The 21,925-nt window shown below is 39.1% G+C and overlaps 2 protein-coding genes across 2 annotated transcripts; one reads left to right on the top strand and one right to left on the bottom strand.

The window, feature by feature from the left end:
* The first annotated feature begins 149 nt into the window (after positions 1 to 149).
* On the top strand, positions 150 to 4,592 carry LOC134740611 (thioredoxin reductase-like selenoprotein T homolog CG3887). The gene is made up of 3 exons (XM_063673142.1): positions 150 to 443; positions 1,073 to 1,202; positions 3,359 to 4,592. The coding sequence occupies exons 1-3, from the start codon at positions 283 to 285 to the stop codon at positions 3,674 to 3,676; spliced, it is 609 nt and encodes a 202-aa protein (XP_063529212.1). The 5' UTR covers positions 150 to 282; the 3' UTR covers positions 3,677 to 4,592.
* On the bottom strand, positions 4,407 to 21,563 carry LOC134740588 (WD repeat-containing protein 35). Its single transcript, XM_063673115.1, has 22 exons — positions 21,257 to 21,563; positions 20,617 to 20,728; positions 20,332 to 20,471; positions 19,738 to 19,840; positions 19,454 to 19,614; positions 18,733 to 18,880; positions 18,192 to 18,322; positions 17,521 to 17,724; positions 16,415 to 16,529; positions 16,154 to 16,267; positions 15,193 to 15,415; positions 14,572 to 14,797; positions 14,010 to 14,179; positions 13,313 to 13,528; positions 12,570 to 12,713; positions 11,943 to 12,066; positions 11,320 to 11,445; positions 11,144 to 11,237; positions 9,479 to 9,654; positions 7,746 to 7,832; positions 6,501 to 6,610; positions 4,407 to 6,267 (listed from the first exon to the last, which is right to left on the bottom strand). Exons 1-22 carry the CDS (start codon positions 21,278 to 21,280, stop codon positions 6,099 to 6,101), a joined length of 3,117 nt encoding a protein of 1,038 aa, XP_063529185.1. The 5' UTR covers positions 21,281 to 21,563; the 3' UTR covers positions 4,407 to 6,098.
* Between the last annotated feature and the right edge of the window lie 362 nt (positions 21,564 to 21,925).

The raw sequence follows: 21,925 nt of genomic DNA, 5'->3' as shown, positions 1-21,925 counted from the left end.
GATTGCGATCCTTTCTATACCATCCATACGTAGGCCCTCAGCATCTTCATTATTCGCGATCGAAGCGAAAAATTCACTTATAGAAACAAAAACTCGCACTTGCCTGTTCTTTTTTTTATCCTGGCAACCCTGTGTCACTTGAGTCACGTCACTGTCAAGGAATGACGAATTTTTGTTGCTTTGGCTGGGATTGGATGAAGCAAAATAAGTGGTCGAGATTTTACCTAAAATACTGAATAATCGTGAATTTATATTTTACTCGCTGTTGTTATCTACTTCAACATGTCCTTACTCAACCACTCTCGGGTTTCTATTAGTGTTATTGCCATATTTAGTTGTATGCTATTGCTGGCTAATAATTATGTGGAAGCTAATGAAAATGAAGCAGTTAGTGCCTCAAAAATTGGCCGAGGAGTTGGGCATATCATGAACATCTACTACTGGTGAGGATCCTTGTATTACTATTCTCCCGATTTTAGTTCCTGTTATAAATAAGATTTCTTTATTTCACAACAAACATTTACAATACAAATCAGAAATACAATGTCAAAAATTATACAAATATTAATAAATACCTAAAATCTAGAAAAATCTACATACAATTTCATCAACAATACCTAATATATCTTAATATAAAAAAAAACAAAAACACACACACAAATACAAAACAAAACACAAAGCAGTAAGCAACAGTCAGTCAAAAATCCCACCCCGCGTCATCCCCGGCGCAAAGGTGCCCAAAACGCTCGCCGCATTACCACGCTGAACCGCAATGGATAACCTCTGCACCAAGAATGACCCGGAGCGGGGATCCAGGCCCTTATTCCGCAAACGGTTCCCAACCTCCTTGAAAAACTCTCGAGCCTCTGAGCACCAACAGCCAGTCGTTTCGACCGCCAGAGGCACAATCAAATAGCCGTCCAACCCCGCATACTTCTCCCGTTTCCTCAGCGCCGCTACCTCAGCAGCCGCCCCTGCTGCCCTCACGGTGTGCCCAATGTGCGATGCAGCAAAAGTGCTGAGTGTTCCTGTTATTATTGTGTATTTATTAATTGCGACATTTTATTTGCAGCTACTCGTGCGGATACAGGAAAGTGTTTGAAGACTATGCTGGAATCATTTCCCAAAAATACCCAGACATCTCTGTTATTGGCGCCAACTATGACCCTCCTGGCATGAACATGTACCTCTCAAGGATAATTGTAAGCAATGCCAATTTCATAATCATTCTTAATTCTCTTTTAGGGTTCCATACTCAAAGGGTAAAAACGGGACCCTATTAATAAGACTCCTGTCCGTCTGTCTGTCTGTCACCAGGCTGTATCTCATCAACCGTGATAGCTAGACAGTTGAAATTTTCACAGATGATGTATTTCTGTTGCCGCTATAACAACAAATACTAAATAAAACTGGCCAAGTGCGAGTCGGACTCGCATTCCAAGGGTTCCGTATATTACACAATTTAAACAATGTATTTTTTATGTGAAATGTAAGTGAAATGTAGTCTAAAAACCCTGTAGGGGTCGGATCAAAAACAAGTAATTAAGTCCGACTCACGCTTGACTACACATTTCTAATAGGTTTTCCTGTGATCTATAGGTAAAGAACTATTTTGTGTATTTTTTTCAAAATTTTAGACCCAGTAATTTCCGAGATAAAGGGGGGAATGGTCATTTTTTGTATATTTTGTTTGAATAACTTCTAAACTGTTTATCCTAAAATTATAAAAAAAAAAATTTGAGTTTCTCACAATAAGCTCTTTCATTTGATATGTAACATGATATAGTTTGAAAAACATTATTTTTTAATTTTCTCATTTTCCCTCCCAAAAGTGGTCCCCATGTTTAAATTTTATTTGTTTACGTTACATGTCTATCTTTGAGTCACAAACTTACATATGTATACCAAATTTTAACTTAATTCTACTCCAGTAGGTTAGGAGAAAATAGGCTGTGACAGACGGACAGACAGAGAGAGACACAAGTGATCCTATAAGGGTTCCGTTTTTTCCTTTTAAGGTACGGAACCCTAAAAGTACGGAACCCTCGGTGGGCGAGTCCGACTCGCACTAGTCCGGTTTTTTTTTAAATTTCCTCATGCTAACCTTAATGTACTTATGTCTATGAATCTTGATTTTTGTGTTAAGTACTTATGGTATGAATTATGTTTTTCCCGGGCCAAATATGTTTGTGAGTTGTGCAAATTTCCCACATTAACCTTTTCAACGCCTTGTCAAACACAAAAGCTGTCACTCGGACGCCACATCACAGAAGTGTCAAAACTGAAATTGAACTTTATGCACATGCACGTAGATCTATGTTGCTCTGTGGTCTTTGACCAATTAATCCGTCTTTGGCGTTGGACCTGCGGTGCCGAAATATCCGTCATTGGCGTCCAAAAGGTTAATTAACCCAAATACTCTTAATGGAGTGATGAAATTTTAGCAGTGATTTAAGTCCTAATTAGTGTCAGGAAACAGTTATTATGTTACTTGTATTTCGAGTATACATGCTATCTATAATATAACCATATTAGTCTCTTTGAAACCTTGCATGAAGAGAGTAGAGGAATCTTATCATTATTCTTATCTTCTACATTGTGTAGGTATAGTAAACATAACTTACTGTGTTGATGTGAACACACAATTTTCTTCTTATCTCTATTTATTTATTGACTAGAGATAGACATGTGTTACTAATTAAATTTGTCTTTTACAAATTTAGACTTCAGCCAGCTTATAAATGATAGCAGTTAGTATTTACACAAAAAAAAAACCAGTGGTAAATTTATTCGCAATTGCAATCACCTGCTATAGGATTACACGCTTACTTACACTGTAGTTATGACTACAGTTACAACTACAACAGTCTTACTGTTGCTACTGCAGTTACTGCAACAGTCTTATCTGACCACTTGTAGACCTTATGTTGATGCAGCAAGGTTTACTACATACTACAAGGTTACTAACATAGTATTAAGGCTAAAATGTTACTAACAAAATATGGATCGCTTTTGATCTGAAATAAAGAATTTTTATTTTATTTATTTACTAATGGGCAGTTAACAGTGTCCATGGTGTACAATTAGCCGGGTGCACACAGAGTGAGCATACGCACGAGGCAATTTCCTCGTGCACAAAACGAGCCAGTGTAGACGTGAGCGTGACTCGTGCGTGCCGCCTCGGCCGAGGCACGTTTACACTGGCTGTTTTATGTGGAGGAAATTGCGAGGTAATTTCATGCAACATTTATAACTGTGTACCATTACTAATCCTATTTTTATAAGTAAAACTAATGTAAGAGTGGCATTGTGTTATAATACTTATAAATAACAAGCTGTGAATGTTCTCTTGTTTCAGGGTTTTGCAAAAATGCTGCTGATCATGTGCATATTGAGTGGAGTGAACATATTTGCATGGCTCAACAAGCCGCAGCCGGCCTGGTGGAGTTGGTGCCTGGAGAACAAGCTGTATGCCTGCATGATGATGTTCTTCCTTGCCAACATGCTTGAGGGCCAACTTGTCTCATCCGGAGCATTTGAAATATCTCTAGATAACATTCCACTATGGTCTAAGCTAGAAACTGGAAGAATTCCTCAACCGCCAGAATTGTTTCAGATAATTGATAATACATTACAATTCTCTAAAATGGATATGCCAAAGAACTTTCCACAATAGGGTTTAGGGTTTCAATGGTAATTATAATTAGGATATCTTATTCTTTTAATTATTTTCATCTTCCTATCTTTATTACTTGCAGAACTATGATCAAATTAATGTCACTTTTTTCAACCCATACTAAAGTATTTAGTGGAATATTAATGTAACTGACCTTCCTATTGCATAGTATTTAGCAAAAAAAAAAACTATTTTTGCTTATAGAATAGACACTATTATGCAGAGGTAATAAACAGCACCTGCACTGATTGTGGAGCAAACCTGAACAATAAGCAGATAGGTAATCACTAATCTGTCATCTCTACTTAATACTGTAGTATGGAGCATATTAAGTATTCTTCTTTTATTGTCAATGTGGCATACCATTTAGGTACTTTTGGGTTTTAGATAAATCGTTTTGCTTCACTATGTGGGTATTCAAAAGAAAATTACTGCTTAGAAAGTATTTGCAAAATGATCCAATTGGGTTTATTTGATACCTAAAATTAGGTATATATTTTTGTTTTAATGCATTTCTGGTTATATTTTTGTACAAAGATGTGGTATTATTTATAGTAATTTTGTTAAAGTACTAGAATAATGTGATGAGATTCGTAAAAACAGCGAAAACCCATATTTGGTGTTTGCAAATGAAGCCAAATGATAAATCAGGATTGTTTTATTTAGGGATTGATATTGGAATGGAAATTTGTTATTTTTTTATGGAATTATATTTAAAAAACGTTTCAAGTATTCACATACAGTTTAAACACGTTTATTGTTTAAAAACTTTGCATTTAGAGAACAGTTATTTATAAGACTAAGACAACAGTAATTTTCTAGTCACATCATATTCAACTAGTTACTGTACCAACAATAACACAATGTCACACACATCTTTTGAAAACCATCAATAAAGTGATTTAAAACAAGGAAATATTATTTCATTTAATATTCGTTTTTAACCGACTTCAAAAAAGGAAGTTATCAATTTGACTATATTTTTTCGTATGTATGTTACCTCAGAACTCCCGTCATTTCTGAACCGATTTGGAAAATTATTTTTTTGTTTGAATGTATATAGTCCCAAGTTGGTCCCGTTTTTGGCAAAACCCAGTTCTGATGATCCGTGAGGAATCTAGGGACCTCCTCAAATCTTTTAGGCCTATATGTATATAGCGATTTTAGTATTTTTATCAACAAACTAAGCATTTTCATTCAAAACAGTGCCATTTGATGAAGTGGAACTGCTGATGATGACGAGAACGGGACTCTTTAACGACGCATATTTCACTTTTGGCTATATGTCCTCTTCATTATGTTTGTTAAGCAAGTAAGTTCTGAAGCCAAATTTTAAAAGCGTCTACGAATGCCAACCCTGGTGTAGTTTGATAAGAAAGAAAGAACCAGTATAATTGTAACTATTTGGGTTGGCAGGTTGGCACCGACTTCAAGCGTTTCGGTTGCTAGCGCATATAAGACGGGATAATATTTTATTTTATCCATTTTGAAGTCGGTTTTACTTTTTTTTAAAGATGAATAATTGAGTCGCTTAACTTCAAACTCGGGTAAATCGTGGGTAAATCCATGTCAGATTAGGTATACGATTTTGGTATTAAGAAAATGTAATGGGTAGATATTTGCTAAGACAGTCGAATAGATTTACCCGAGTTTGAAGTTAAGCGACACAATGGCAAGGAGACTAAAAACTCGAGTAGGCATTACCTACTTGAAGTAATTGTTTCATAAAATAAAATAGCGTCCAGTATGAATCGTCGGCAATCAGTCCGGCAGCGTGAATAGTCGGTTAATACATCTCGTTTATCACAGTGATGCGGATCAGGACGCTGCTTCTGGGTGTGAGCGAGACAGCGCACGTAAATATAGTCTGGCAAACAAGTTTTGTCAGTAACAGTGATCAGTAGAATAAAAAAAAACTACCTCTTTTTGGGGTTAAAATACTAACATAAGAAAAATACAGTATGATTATCTCTGCCTATATTCCACTGACAAAGGAAACGTGCATGAACTATAGGGGCAGCTCAGGAGACCCCCTGTTTATTGGCGCAAAGTGTAAATGTCAAGTTTAAGCTACAGCCTACAAGATGGCGGAACCTACAATACAATGCACAAGAAAACGTACGTGAACTGTAGAGGGCAGCACTGCTTTGGCGGGAAGTGTCAATGTACAGTTTTATGTTTCCGATTCAGGTCACAAGATGGCAGACCCTCCAACGTGCACGGCCTCTATAGCGATGTCCCAATCTGAAGACGGCCTTACAGCGGTGTGTGGCACATGGGGTAGGAGTGTCGCGCGGCGCCTCTCTAGTGCGCGTCCCGACACCGCGCAGCCCGGGAACACGTCACACGTTTGCTTGGCCTTATATCGGCCATCTGCTTTCCTGGAAACATTTCCTTGCGCACGTGACTCGTTCGTTTGGTCTTAAAGCGGCGCGTGGCACATGGGGCAGGAGTGTCGCAGCACGAGCTCGTGGTGTTGCGCGCGCGCGCCGCACGCGCTGCACGCCCACACGGCGCGCGGCGCCACCAGCGCGCGCCCCGACACCGCGCAGCCCGGGAACACGGTGTCACAGCTGGGGCACACTGCTTTCCTGATAACATATAGCAAGGTGATCACATCACAGGATGGTTGGCAGGCGCGACTGCCTATCAAGGAGCAAATAGTGCGAGTCGGTCACTTCCATCTCTATGGCATAGTAAATAATCAGAAAGAGCTGTGTAGGTTATCTCGTGTGCGCCTCAAGTCGCATGGTCATTCGTGCTGGCCGGTTATTTGCACCAATAACAAGTTTTTATACATACAATTATTAGATTGATGACTTACCATTCCGGTATGGCGGCATTACAATTTGGGCAATCGATTTTATTTCCCTTTACATCCTTAGGTTTACATCTCGTAAAAATTTCTATTGCCAACTTTTCAAAGTTGTCGGGCTGTAAAAAACAATGATTTATTATACGTTAGATACCTACTAGGTATTCAAGTTAATGAAAATTTAGATTCTCACTACTTTATCCCTAACAAGATGTTATTTGGTTGGCCTTTGCCATGTTGCGGATTTTCAGCGGTAGGTACTAATTTATTTTACTGGCAAGGAGACTCTTTGACAACAGACGTTGAAAGTCATCGAATATCACCGATGTAGCCAAGAAGAAAAGATTTCGCAATTTTACCACAAAATAGCCAAAAAAAAAACTGTCAAAGATGCAAGAAAAAATATTTGGAATACAATAAAACATTTACATTAACAACAAAAAGGATGAAAGATTGCGTAGCATTCCAGTAAACAATGTTTTTAAAGTAGACGTTGACATGACGGGACATGACCGGTACAGACATTTTAGTTGGCTATATACATGACGTAAGCACATTATTTCCATATGTACACTGACTGTGTGAAACTAATGAAACTATCTCAGGGCCAAATATAATTTTGTCAGGATTTACAGTAGCGGCAAATAATCTATCATATTTTTTCAGGTACATTTACATTTGCATAATATTTTTGGTAATTTCTCAAAAACGGGTCTAGTGACTTCGATGAAATTTACAATATATAATTTACATATGTAAACGACAATTCTATCAAACTAGTTCTATCTTCTTCTTCTATCAAACTATTTTAAAAATAATCAGGATGTCCGAGTTTTCGCGGTACCCCGGTGGGTGTTAAATTGTAAAGTACTGATTCAATCTAATTTTCTAATCAGAGACTAACGAGGGCGAAAAATCAATCCATCTAGGTTTTATTGTTGGTAAGATTCGCTTTTGAGTGTTTTCAAATAATAAATTCAATAATTATAAAATATTTTAATTGGTGTGTGTGAAGTCCCCAATCCGCATTGTGCTAACGTGGCTGCCTATATTGCCACGTGCAGTGAGTGGGAAGTAAGTATTTATTGTCGTGATAATGATACAATCATTGTTTACATGCTATAAAGTCTAATTTCACGAATTTTCGAATTTTCTGCAAAAAAACAGCAATATGATAGATTTTTTGCCGCTACTGTAAATACTACCCATTGAACAAAGAAAAACAAAGAGAAAATTAAAAACAAAGGTACTCACATCGATAGCTTCGAGTTTAATGAATGCCTTCGAACATAATTCAAACGCTCTCGCTTCCACTGCTATCGATGCTATTGTGCACCATACCTGAAGACAAAAAAAATCAGATCACATATAAATTACCTACTCGTAAATTAATTAGTTGCTAATATTTAGCATACCTAGAATCTGCAAACAAATATATACCTACCTACATTCAAGTAGCTAGTTTATAAATAATACCTACAATCAATTAGCTGGTTTATCTACTTAAATTTTACTACGAAACTATTATGTATGTGCAAATTCAAATAACTAAATGTGGTGAAACCTGCGTGTTTCATTTCGCTGAGCTCAGGTGGTTCTACTTACACTGGTCGCGCGAACGCGTCGTATGGCTTCGTGCTCCTTGGCCTTTTGTTGACTCGACGTGAATTGAATTAGGTTATGTACTTATAATTTTATTTCATGACAAATTAGGTTGGCCAGGCCAGTTGTAGCAATTCCGGGTAGTGGATAAAGTACAAAGAAGACTAACAACAAAGGTACCTCCTACAAATAGCAAAAATAACTAAGCGGGTGAGGTGATCAAAGTTATCTACACACGCCATTTTTTCTTTATCAATAAAATTGTGTTTAGATAATTTAAAACATCTTCCCCTCTTAGGAAATTCTGCCTCTGACTGTACTTGTTCAAGTCAGGGCTACGCTTCATTCTCTGCCATCTCGAACCAGTGTCGTGCCCAGGCTCATTATCAGACTTGTTACATTAACATCAGCCTGTAGGTGCTGCGCGGGATGCAAGTCGGTGATGCGGCGTGGGGGTGGAGGTCGGGCTAAAGCGCGCTCCGTTGCGGCCAGGTACAAGCTGTCAGCGTCTATAGTATACTGTCCTGCCACAGTGCCACACCTGTAGGTGCTGCGCGGGATGCAAGTCGTCGACGACGGCGTGTAAGCGGCGTGGGGGCGGAGGTCAAGCTAAAGCGCGCTCCGTTGCGGCCAGGCACAAGCTGTCAGCGTCTATAGTTTATTTTTTATTTATTTAATAAATCTTACAGCTATCCTTACAGTTACCCAATGCGATAGTGTCTATTAACATTAAAAATAATAAATTACTACTATAACTAAGAATAACACAACACAAACAATGTAACTTTTACAAATTCACTCTCGGAACAGTAAAATACGTCAGTTCGATTGGCAACTTCGTAAAATGTGCGCAGGGCTCTCGTCCAAGCGGCCGTGCGCATCAACCCGGTGCGCGCGTGCGGCTCGGCCAGCAGGGGCGGCCTGCGCCTCCGCCACACGTACCGTGGGGGCGCGTAAACACCTATTGACTTTAGTAACTCTGGGTTACTGACCTTTCCACGCACTAACCTAAATATATAAGAGGCTAGTGCCAATTCCCTTCTAACCTCTAGCTGATTATATCCCACCATTCCGAGCACAAACAGGGTTGGATACATTCGAGGATAGAAGGGGTACACTCCATACAACTTCAGGTACAAGAACCTGATGAATTTATTTTGGATTCGTTCCAACATAAACTTGTATTTATATAGTAGTATACTGTCCTGCCACAGTGCCATACCTGTAGGTGCTGCGCGGGATGCAAGTCGTCGACGACTAATTAAGCGGCGGGTAATGCGGCGTGGGGGTGGAGGTCGGGCTAAAGCGCGCTCCGTTGCGACCAGGCACAAGCTGTCAGCGTCTATAGTAGTATACTGTCCTGCCAGCCTGCCACAGTGTCACACCTGTAGATGCTGCGCGGGATGCAAGTCGTGGAACACGGCGCAGGCGCGGCCGGCGGCGCGCAGCGCGGCGTCGGGGCGCGGCGGCCGGGCGAGCGCGCGCGCGGCCGCCATCGCGAACCAGTGCTGGGCGGCGCCCAGGCGAAAGCTTCGTGTGGCCTCCCGACCCCTTGCTCCGTCTGATTTTATGTAAACCAATATTCAGTACGTGTTTTAAAGTGAAACTTTTATTCTCTCGTCCCAAATTTTTAGATCTGTCTATCAGCATGTCGCATTACATAATTACAGCATAAGTAAAATTCTACTTTGTTTCTAGTACTTAATCGTCTTTAAAATAAGCATAAAGGGGCCCACTGATTATCAGTCCGCCGGACGATATCAGCCTATCAGGTAGAACAAAAAGTTGACAGTTCCGAACAACTGACAGGCTGATATCGTCCGGCGGACTGATAATCAGTGGGCCCCTTCATTACCTATAGAGTATAGGACTAAGGTTACAATACTTAATTCACGAAGGCTGATATTTGCTTGTAATTTCATACAAAATTTTAAGAACAGTGGACCTTATTAACCTTAAATACGGTAAAGCTTCTGCCAAATTCAAATAAATTCTGTCAAAATACATAACGAATAATGGGTATGTATGTTAGTAAAATTGGTAAAAGGTGGTTGGACCTTAGTTCATAGTCTTTTGTCATTATTAGACCTAATATTATGTAGGACGAAAGGACACGTACGAATGCATATGTAGATGTGCACGCACACATATGTAGTTAGTTAGATGGTGCCAGCCTGGCGCAAGTAGAAACGAAAATACAATAGTTATGATCTAAGATTTTTTTTTTTTTTAAAATTAGTATTTATTTCATTTTTTTATTTGGTTTATAATTTATATGATGAGGATTTTACGATATTAAAAAGTATATTTACTTTATTATTTATGAGAGTTGTAAGAGGAAGATTTTACTCGGTCAGTAAATGATTTTTTAGATAAAATTACTGATAAAAATATTATAATATTCGCTAAAATGATAAAAATAATTGTGTATTTCCATACATACATATTATGTATGGAAATGTGCACAAAACTAATGGCGGATATTGCCCTCTCATTCTCTCAGTTTATCCATTTTACTCAAGGGCCTGACACTCTTTGATAGAGAAAGATAGTCTTATTGCGATTCCTACAAGAGGAAAGAGAAAATAGTGCCATGCTTTATCCTTATCAGCGACCAGGTGGAATCATAGGTAGGAGGCGATGGCGAAATACCGAAATTTATAAGTGAAAGAGAAAAAAATCCTATGTTGCCCAAATTTTATATGAACCCACCCAAACCCACTCTCAGAAGATTCGGTTGGAATTTTTATTGTGTAATTACAATCAATCTAGCGCGTGTGTGTACCAACCAGAGCGCAAGATCGCACGTGTAAGACTTCTTCACTGTAAGTACACTGTATATGTGTGAGTAGGCCTTATGCGTACAATATTGTACTGCATTGCGTTTTATTGTATTGTAGTTGAAATGCACACATTTTTACCTGTGGCGACGTCGGTCCCGATACTAACTGACGATGACAGCGGATCTATAGATATATATGGGTGCAACCTCTAGATCTATCTTACAGTAATTGTACCATTGTCAAGACTGGGAGTTATTATTTACTTACCCACAGAATTCTGAGTGTACAGGTGTCCGGCTAGAATGTATAATTTCTTTATGCGGGATGGAGACACGCATTTTGATGCCTCCATGTTAGCAAGCTAAAACATTAATAAACATTGTTTCATAATAACTAAAGAAAAATGTCATTATTGTTTTAAGTTGGTGGTGATGGTAAAGTACCTGAAATGCCATGGCCGCAGCTTGTAACATACGACCCGTCTCCTTTAGCTGCATAATTCCTTGAATGGAAGGTGTTTCATTGATGATGTCACCCATCTCGTCATTGTTCGTTTTCATGGGTGCATCCTGAAAAAAAAAAAGTTAACGTATTGAAAGCATCTCATGAGACTAATATGTACAGATGTAGTGCATTATCGTTTACCATCGTATTTACACGGAAACGCACGAACGTGTTATGCTATTTCAGATAGTCTTAGTACAAAAAGTACTGAGGTTGACTGAAGTAGCACGAGTAGCATGACAAATACGAACGTTTCCGAGAAAATACGACGGCAAAACATTATGAACTACATCTGTACCCCGTTTAAAACTGAAATATGAGACGGATTCTACAAAATCGTCTTGAAGTGAACAAAACCGAAACTCAGAACTGAAAAAAAACCGGACAAGTGCGAGTCGGACTCGCCACCGAGGTAGGTATACGTACTTTTTAGTATTTGTTGTTATAGCGGCAACAGAAATACATCATCTGTGAAATTTTCAACTGTCTAGCTATCATGAACAGACAGTGGAGTCTTAGTAATATGGTCCCGATTTTACCCTACAAACCAGTTGTTACAAACTTTAGGTTGCCTAGGCGAGCCAGTGAACAGCTTCGACAGGGCTTCGTTGTCCTCCAGCGCCATGTAACATTTCTTCAACCCCTCCGTGTTATTGGACATCGTGTAATACTCGAGTGCTCCGGTCCTGTTGGTAATCATTTAGAGAAACAATTAGAATTACACGAAGTGAGTGATGTTCGAAGATGATCGAAGGATTACAGTTTTGAGACCGTTTATATACTGATTGATATTAAAAAATCCATCTGTTTCAGTGGTAAAAATATTGGTAAGAACAGTCGACGTCAAAAACACATTTTTTGCCTTATTACAAAGGAGTAAGGTGCAAAAGTGTAAACATATCTTTGACGTCACTGTACCTACAAATAAAGCGATAGTAGTTTTTTAAGCGGCAGTTTCTTTTCAGGAAGCCTTTTCTTCTTTTGGAAGCCATCCACAGTGCGTCAAGGTTCAATGACTTAAGAGATTACGGCCCGAGCTCAAAAGTTTGCCTCACTTAATCTCTACTGTGGCTCGACACTCGGCGGTTTTCACATGCAATGACACCAGTTGTCTAATATTTTCAAATTATAAGCAAAATTTTTTTCCACTTACAACTCTTCTACGATTAATAACTCAGCCGGGACATACCAATTCTGTCGGTCTATATAGTAGTCGCCAATGTTGCTGTAGGCCTGCTTGACTTGCGCGTCCGTGGTGCTTGCGGATTGCTTGAGCAGTTCAACCACGCGGAACCAGTGGCCGAGGCGTTTCCGTAGTGCTATAGCCAAGTCCCTGGGGATAAATTAAATATGTACGAGAGCCGTATGGTAGTGTTTGAATCTCATTTTCATAACTTTAGGATGGATATAATATTTTTAAGAAATATTTATAAGGTAATATATAGTAGTTTGGACGCTCCAATTAAATTAAAGAACTATTTGGTTGGTGGAATATTTCGTAACCATTACTTATAATGAGAATAATTATATAAAATGCAATATCCACATTACGGAGTTCCCGCCTCGATCTAGGAACGCACTCTTCGAGCGTGTACTCTTAACAATAACGACAACGCCGTATAGCGTTCGGCGTCGGCGTCAAGCGTACACGCTCGAAGCGTACGTTCCGAGGCCCTCCGGTTAAACTTGAGCAGTTGTCTATATGTCAAGTGTCAACATAATTAGGTAGTCAACAAAGTCTAAGTAACTTCAATCAGAGGCTCTCTAATTCAAATTTGTGACTCAATCAAATCAATAGCTCATACTCGTACCTCTATCCACCACCACAGACAACTAAACTTATACATGTGCAAAAACCGAAGTTTCGGCGTCATCTACTAAAGCAATTAATTTTCACGATACGATACAAAACTTTCGAGAGATAAAACTTACCGCCTATCTTCATCATGGTATATCTTTTCAGCTGCATCGAAGTCTTTAAAGTAAGCGAGTATTTCTGCCTTCTTCAGCGCATTCGAATGCAGCGCGTTCAGTCGGGAGACGAATCTAATTCCCGCGTAGTCGTTACGCCGTACGAAGGCCGCCTCCGCCGTCTCCAAGGCTGACTCGGTTTCTAAATCTTTTAATGCTGCTTCAGCTAATAGCAACCTGGAAGAAAATAATGAGTTTTTATTTGGTTTCATTAATATACTTCTCGATCTCGATTATAATTGTGTTTTTAACAATAACAACCACGTCTTTCTTATACAACACACAATAAACCTTATTGGAAGGTATGAAGGTCGTAGTTGACTGGTCGTTTCATTTCTGTTTTCGATGTATATATCTATTCTAATATATAGAATATTCACCGCCACTCGCAAGTTCCGACAAGGTTCACGATGACGAAACGAAAGGGTCAAGCCATCTAGGGGATTCATTTAATTCGAGAAAGAAACTATAGTGTCGTGGCTGCTATATTGTAATACTTTTGTGATCAGGGTAGTTACGGCCGAACTATCAAATTTATGCATACGACTATATTCGTCATATCAATAACAAAAGTAGCGATATTGTATTTGGAACCGGAACTGCGGGCTAAATTTCTAGCACAAAACAAAACGTAGGTACACATTTTGTGAGTATATACCATAACTGCGGGTGTGGGTTATCCTTAATGAAGTTCTCGGCCTCCTTCAAGCCGACCTTCTCGATGAGCTGCCGAGTGTCCCTAAGAGACTTGACTTCCACTCGTACGATGTGCTGCGGCGTGCACTTGTCCGTGATTCCGTCTAGTAGCGCTGATGTGATCTCCAGTTCCTGAATAGTTGAATTAGGTAGGTTAGGTATATAAAAAAGATTTTTAGGCATATAATTTTGACATGTCACGATAGTTTGGAAATCCAATTTAGACCAGTATATGTATAATGTAATAATATTTACATGTCCACTATTTTTACTTTGGTAATCTCGGACGAAACGTGATAATAACGGGTCTGGTAACTCTAGTAATGTGGCTCTCGGTCGACGTCTACGTAGTCTGAGACTTATCACCGGCCCACACGTCCTACACCTACATTTACTTTAAATGTGCACAAATAGCTTTGCATCGCGAGCGCTTCTTAAGCTTCGTGTCCGTTGTAGAGGCGCGCCTTCTCGGCCACAGCGTCTGTGGGTTGTCGCTGGCCCACACGTCCTATATCTACGGTTACCTTGAATGTGCACAGATAGCCCTGCATCGCGAGCGGCTCCTCGGGCTCCGTGTCGCGCATGACATAAAGGCGCGCCTTTTCAGCCACGGCCAGCATCTGTGGGTTGTCACTCGCCCACAGCGCGCTCCACACGTCTTTGCGTAGCGCCTGCCCCACGCTGATGTTGTTGGCCATGTCGGTGTCGAGGAGGTATAATGAACCGGGCTGGTCGATTACGTAGAATTTGCTGAAAATTGAGAACGTTTCAAAATAAAGTCGAGATTATCACATGGAAGTTCTTAACCTTTAGTTTTCCGCTGACACGATATCGGATCATCAAAAATAATCAAAATTAAATTATAAATTTAAGACATCAAGGTCGTTTACTGGTTAGCAGGTTTCAGTCGTCCTTTGGTCAACCGGATATTGTAGATACACCATGGTCATTTAGACGATCGTGAGCTTGTATAAAAAGTAAATTTCATCGAAATCATCTTACATTCCTTCATGCTAAAAGGTTAGACTACTGGTCGAGGCCATAAGCGTATATAAATTCTGTATAGAAGGTTCAAATTCCTTCGATTCAAGTAGATAAAACGCTGTTAAATAGACTTGATTTTAGCTTAGATTTAGTAAACGTACCTGGAATTAGAATTAAGTCCTAATTTGTACGGCCTCGAATTCATATTGATCGAAGTAATCTTCTTGAAATTCACAAGTGAGAAGAACAGAATCGTGCCAGAATCTCTACCGACCAGCAGATGGCTATCTGAGCAAGTTATACAGCAAATGGTATCGTCTTGGTAGCTGACATCTCCTGTTGTAACCGGAGTCCCGTCGGCGCGAAATAAATGTTCTGTGCTTTCTGCAAACATTAATTATGCTTATAAGGGTCAAAATTCTTTTCGTTGTCTTGTTGTTTGTCCCCAAAAATGTGACGGAGTGGAGCTTTTTGTATGGGGTGAAATTTATTTTTTTATTTTTCTTAAGATAATTATAATCTACAGCTAGAAAGACATGCAATAGCACTCAACTTTATTTATTTATTTGATAAAAAAAAATTAAAAAAAAAGAAGCGTGGCCAGAAACAAGACAGTCAAAAGAACAGTGACCCTAAACTTAAACAGATTGCGGTTTAAATGGAATTTTCGTCAGCGAACGCTCCAACTGTGGAATAAACTCCCTGTCTACAAGGGATCACAATATGTTTTTTAAACGGGGTGTAGAATTTTCTAAAGTCGGCAATGCGAATGTAGCACCTCTGGAGATGAAGTTTGTTGTTTGGATGTTTTTTCCTATAGACTGTAGACTTAGGCCAGGATTACACTTGTAAGTTTTACTTACGTAAGTAGGGACAAAGCTATTTGCTAGAATGAGATAACGATATTCATATCTCATTCTGTAGCATAGCTGTGTCCCTACTTACGTAAGTAAAACTTACAAGTGTAATCCTGGCCTTAGAGTTGATTTTATTTTGTTTGGAAATTGAACGATACAAAACAAATGCACCTGTGATCATGTTTTTCAGACTTACTAAGTACTATACCTATCTACTTACTAAGTACTATACTAGGACCGTTAAAAATCATGTGATTAAACTTACTTGGTCTGGACGGCGTAGAGAACTTCCAAACCAGAAATGATTCTTTCGACGCAGCAACTACCGTCGCTTTGCTGTTGATAGCCACGTACACAATGGGTATACTTACAGCCTTAGCTAAAAAAAGAAACCATTTTGAATGATATAAGCAGAGGAAAGTAAATATAGGCAACACAAACAAAAACTTAAGGAGTATAATTTGTTTCAACGTTTTAGGCTGATTTGCTAATATTTTATTTTAAATGAATTAGGCAAAAGACTAACCGTCACATTGAATCCCCTGCTGATTGGAGATAATCAGCATATTGAGTGTGGCAATAACACAATACTCATCCGCGCCGCACATATCTATCACGTCCGGAATGTGGTTCATCCACGACTGAAACAATAAAACACCCGTGTAACATCAAGCCGTTGGCAAGAGACCATTTATTGCATTGATATTTTTAGGCAGGTTTTTGTTTGTGAGTTGCTACTATTGCTAAATACGTGAACTATATATATATATATATATATCATGTAAATGATGGGTTTCATACATGCACAGTCCAGCCACTCACTAAAAAATACCTAAATAAAATGCATATTGTCATCAATGTAGGCCTCTAAGTCTCTAACGAGTCGACATTTAGGCATCTTGATATTATTGACCGTTAAAATCCTTCCATTAGTTTACCTATATGGTTTTCTATTAATATTTAGGAAGGTGGTAGTAATATGAATACCTGTAACGTAACTGTATCCCAAAACGTAACCGTTTCCGTGCCCGATACGTATGCCAGCGTGTTCCCGTAGAACGCGTACTTGTGGTCTGGCTTCACGTTGGCAAAGTAGATGAACGAGTCGATGGCGATGGCGAGACGCAGGGACCGCTTCTGCCAGGATAGGGAGCGCACCGCTCCGCCGGGGACTCATACCTACTGTGTAAATGAACACCTACCTGTAACGTAACTGTATCCCAGAAGGTAACCGTTTCCGTGCCCGATACGTATGCCAGCGTGTTCCCGTAGAACGCGTACTTGTGGTCTGGCTTCACGTTGGCAAAGTAGCTGAACGAGTCGATGGCGATGGCGAGACGCAGGGACCGCTTCTGCCAGGATAGGGAGCGCACCGCTCCGCCGGGGACTCATACCTACTGTGTAAATGAACACCTACCTGTAACGTAACTGTATCCCAGAAGGTGACCGTTTCCGTGCTCGACACGTACGCCAGCGTGTTCCCGTAGAACGCGTACTTGTGGTCTGGCTTCACGTTGGCAAAGTAGATGAACGAGTCGATGGCGATGGCGAGACGCAAGGACCGCTTCTGCCAGGATAGGGAGCGCACCGCTCCGCCGGGGACTCATACCTACTGTGTAAATGAACACCTACCTGTAACGTAACTGTATCCCAGAAGGTAACCGTTTCCGTGCCCGACACGTATGCCAGCGTGTTCCCGTAGAACGCGTACTTGTGGTCTGGCTTCACGTTGGCAAAGTAGATGAACGAGTCGATGGCGATGGCGAGACGCAGGGACCGCTTCTCCCAGGATAGGGAGCGCATCGCTCCGCCAGGGACTCGTAATGTTCGAATGTGCTGCAACAGTAAATACTGGAATAGGAAATCCTGAGCACTAATTTCGAACTCGCGGCTCAAATCGCTGGACTGGGGTGACTCAAAAACGCGAGTTCGAAATACGTCCAAGACGGTGAGTTATTTGTTTCTGATGATGAAGTCTAGTACTACGGTAGTACTAAGGCGAATAAAACAATGTAGGACATAATGGAAATGTTTGCCACAATCGAATAGGTAAGGTTCGGTAGCTCAGTTGCGCCGGTGCCTCAAAACCACTTCGAAAACATGGCCTGACGCAGTGAACTTTTACATTCTTCTTATTTTCAAAATTGAACATTTAATATATAAACATTATATTTGTAATTCAGTTTTTTTTTTAGAAAGTATACAACTTGTACAACATATTATTATTCAATTAAAATTAAAACTAAAACATTTAATTGGTAGCTAATCAGTAATCACCAAAATAAGTAATAGGAGTTACTTACCTCCCCATAGGCACTGAAGAATTGTACCACATTGGTCTGGTCTGATGTGCACCCGGCGGCCGCCAACACAGTTCCATTGTGGTTCCAATGGCAGTCAATAGCCATCATGTTAGTTTCAACTACTATGCTATCTGAAAACAGTTTTATTTTATTTATCTAAAAAATCTATAAAGAAAATCGGAGGTTATTTTTACGTAATCTTGTGTGCCGATCGAGAGACAACCCTAGTGTTCAAACATTTCAGTAGTTCAAAAAACTCGCGTGGCTAGAATATATTGATGTCAATGATGTCTACTGTAGCCAGTCGTTCTCCGGCATTACGAATGCGTTGTCAAGCTCGAAACTCCGAAAGTATTTTTAAATTTGATTTAATATGCGATTGAGTCCCGTTTTAGTTAATAGGTAATTTACGGAGTAAACAGGTTGGTTTCTGATCTGATCGAGAGTCCAAACTACGTAAAGCTTACCTGACCAAGCAATCAACCACTATTCTATCAGAAAAAGCCCTAACCGGTAAAAGTTTTTAAGCGCCTTAAGATACCTTCTTCCACGCAATTTTTCATAAGCAATATAATTCCACTTTTGTAGCATATCATCAACACTGGTCGGTTGGGCGGCGCCTTGCCGGCGTACCAATCCATTGCGACCACCTCCATTGATGCTGTCACACCATTTATGGCAACTGGCATCTACGAGAAATAAATGTTTCAACTTTTTAAAATTCGTTCTTGTGAGGCATCTTAAGTGGTCTCCATATTGGATGCGGATCTCCACGCCGCTCTGTGCGAGAGGGACATCACTTGCACACAGGAGCGGCGTGCGGATCCGTTTCAGTTTAATAAAAAAGGTATTTTTTACATGCCTAATTATAAGATGGTACCAATAATGGTGACTTGGCTAAAATTGTTGATTGATTTTTGGCAGTCAAGGGTTCATAGCTAGTGCAGAGGGTTGATATTTAAATATTCGCATAAAATGTGCGAACACAAATTTTATCTAGATTATGTTGTATGTATAACATTGTGAAATTATGTTAATAGTGTAAGAGTTTAAGGTTTAAGTTTAAGCCGATGTGCACAGGCAACGGCTGCATGTGCGTAGACATGCACATGCGCGTTCGCTAAAATCTTTGAGCCACGCATGCACACGTCACGCAAGCGGTGTGCCGTCTCTCATAAGGATCTGCATATTACAATAACGCGTACGGGCACATCTATGCACACGCGCCCGGTGTGCAAAGGCCTTAAAGGACATTGTCATACTGTTAAATTTCCTTGGTCGTCATACAACTGCAGCTCTCCACCAACCAAAGCAAACAACAACTGAGTGTTGTCAGGAGACCATTGCACAGCAGTAAGGCCAGGCCCTTTTATGTCTTTACCCCACACCCTGGACCCATCCACAGATCCTACAATTACAGCACCTAGAAAAAGAGAGAAATGATTGGCTTAAGGAAACGAGACAACAAGAATTTATATATCAAGCTCTTAAACCTTTACTTGTATCTGGTTTATTTAATTAATAAATGTATATTTTGAGCAAATACCATCCTCATAGGCAATGCATATCTTTTGCCCATCTGAGCCCCAAGCCATACTTGAGACAGTAGATTTATTTCTGTTGTTTATCATTTCTTCATACCAGGAACCCTTTAAGAACAAGAAAGGATTATAAACAGAATTAGGAAAAAATAAAGAATTATTATTTTCATATCATCATGATTAATGGTGTGAATATAGCTTGGCTAAGCCTTAAAGGTACTGTTAACGGACCTTATCCTCGTAAGGCCAACATACTAACATTTTCTTATTTTTAATTTGAACCTTGTTGTACAATTGGGATGAATTTTAGTTGTTTGAGAAAGTAATAAAACAAAATAAATGCTTGAAATAAAACTATGAAAACGGATATAGTCATAGTTCTATTTCATGAGTAACTATCGCGGTAACCGAAGACAATATTAAAATAAATGCTTCTTTTTTAGGTTCATGAAAGGTTCTAATTAGATTAAAACGGAGTGTACATTGTAATGCACATTACATGGGCCTTAGGGGGCTAAGAACTTAGTACTAATTAAGTTGAAAACTTTTTTTGATAGACATTAATTATGACATAAAGCAATGCACATTGTGATGTCTACCTTGTACAACATCCAGACAATGATGACTCCATGTTCATCACTTGTGGTCAGTTTCTGGTACACTTCATTCCAAATAGCCACTTGCAATTGGCCCGTGTGCCCTTCCAGACTTAAGTTCATAGACAGATTTCCTCCACCACCTGTTAAATTTTACTTATTACCATTTTGTAACAATTAAATTAATTTCTAAAGTTAGTCAACCATAAACTACACAAATGAATTTTATGTCATATCATAGGTGTCACTGCATACTTATTCTAGGACAACATAATGAAAAAAAATTACCAGACTCCAATTTTAAAACTTTTAACATTCCTTCTTCCCCGCCCACTGCAATATAGCCTGACGAATGATTCCATGATATACAAGTAACATTTGACTGCTTGGGAATGGCAATCTGAAAATATAATTATCAGTAAGTAGGCACAAAAACATTTTTTCGACCTATGTTGCTGCTGAGCAACCTTCATCTCACAGTAAATCATCTCATCACTTCATCATTCCTAAATAAAAATATATATTTGTAGTGGCATTTATTATTCAGTATTTTAACTGAAATCTAGAAAAAGGTATTTAAAGTAAGGGCAGGTTAAGGTATTTTATTTATAACTAGCTTCTGTCCCCAACTGCTGCATGGAATGATGATGATAGATAAAAACTATCCTATGTCCATCCTCGGGTCTCAAAGTACCTCCATAGAAAACTTCATCTACATTGGTTCAGCAGTTTAAGCGTGAAGAGGTGACAAACAGAGTTACCTTCGCATTTATAATATTAGTTGGGATGATAAGACAATGTTTATTCTTTAAAAGTGTGTAAATGTGCATAAAGGTAAATTAAACTGTTTACACTTTTCCTTAATTCTAGCCTCATCACCATAGTAACCTAAAGTATAACACAAAGTATAACAAATAAAAAGAAGTACCTTTTTACTCATATAAATGAACATTTTGTAGTCTGTTTTACGCACAAATGGACAATAAACGAATTTATTTCAATTAATAAACATTTACTAGACTAGTTGTAGTAATTGAATTAAATATTCGATAACTTTTATAAGTGTTCATACATCGACAAAGTTCGCATCATATAATAAAAACTGAGATACAGAAGAATTGCTGTGAATTAAGTTTTAAGTGTATGTCGAATTGGTTGTATATATTTCACTTTTTAATTGAAAACTTTTACTATAAATAACGAAAAATACTGAAATAACTCGAACAACAACAATGTTTGTTCGGTATGTTTTGACAGTAATGACAGCATCTGATAATGGTACGTCCACATGAAACAAAGAATGTCGTACACCAGACCAACCAGACTCACTCGGATCGCTAGACAATTCGGCAGTGTAAGATCCGCTGAAAACATTCCGTTTCATGTCTGACCTAAGCCAGAAAGAAGGTGATATAATTTTTGTAATATTGTGGTACATAATGTCAAAAAACAATTTATTAGATTATTTTTACAAATAAATATAAACTTTTCGTATCTTTAATTTATGTTTAACATTTAAACACGCTGATTTATTTTGCTTTACAGTCCGTTATACGTTATATTGCTAATGGAAACTTGAAGTGAGAACTGTCAGTCA

The sequence above is a fragment of the Cydia strobilella genome, chromosome 4 (genome assembly GCF_947568885.1).
Source record: "Cydia strobilella chromosome 4, ilCydStro3.1, whole genome shotgun sequence".
Lineage (NCBI taxonomy): Eukaryota > Metazoa > Arthropoda > Insecta > Lepidoptera > Tortricidae > Cydia > Cydia strobilella.
Note: the sequence above shows the minus strand (reverse complement) of the source record. Positions and strands in the feature narration are given on the sequence as shown.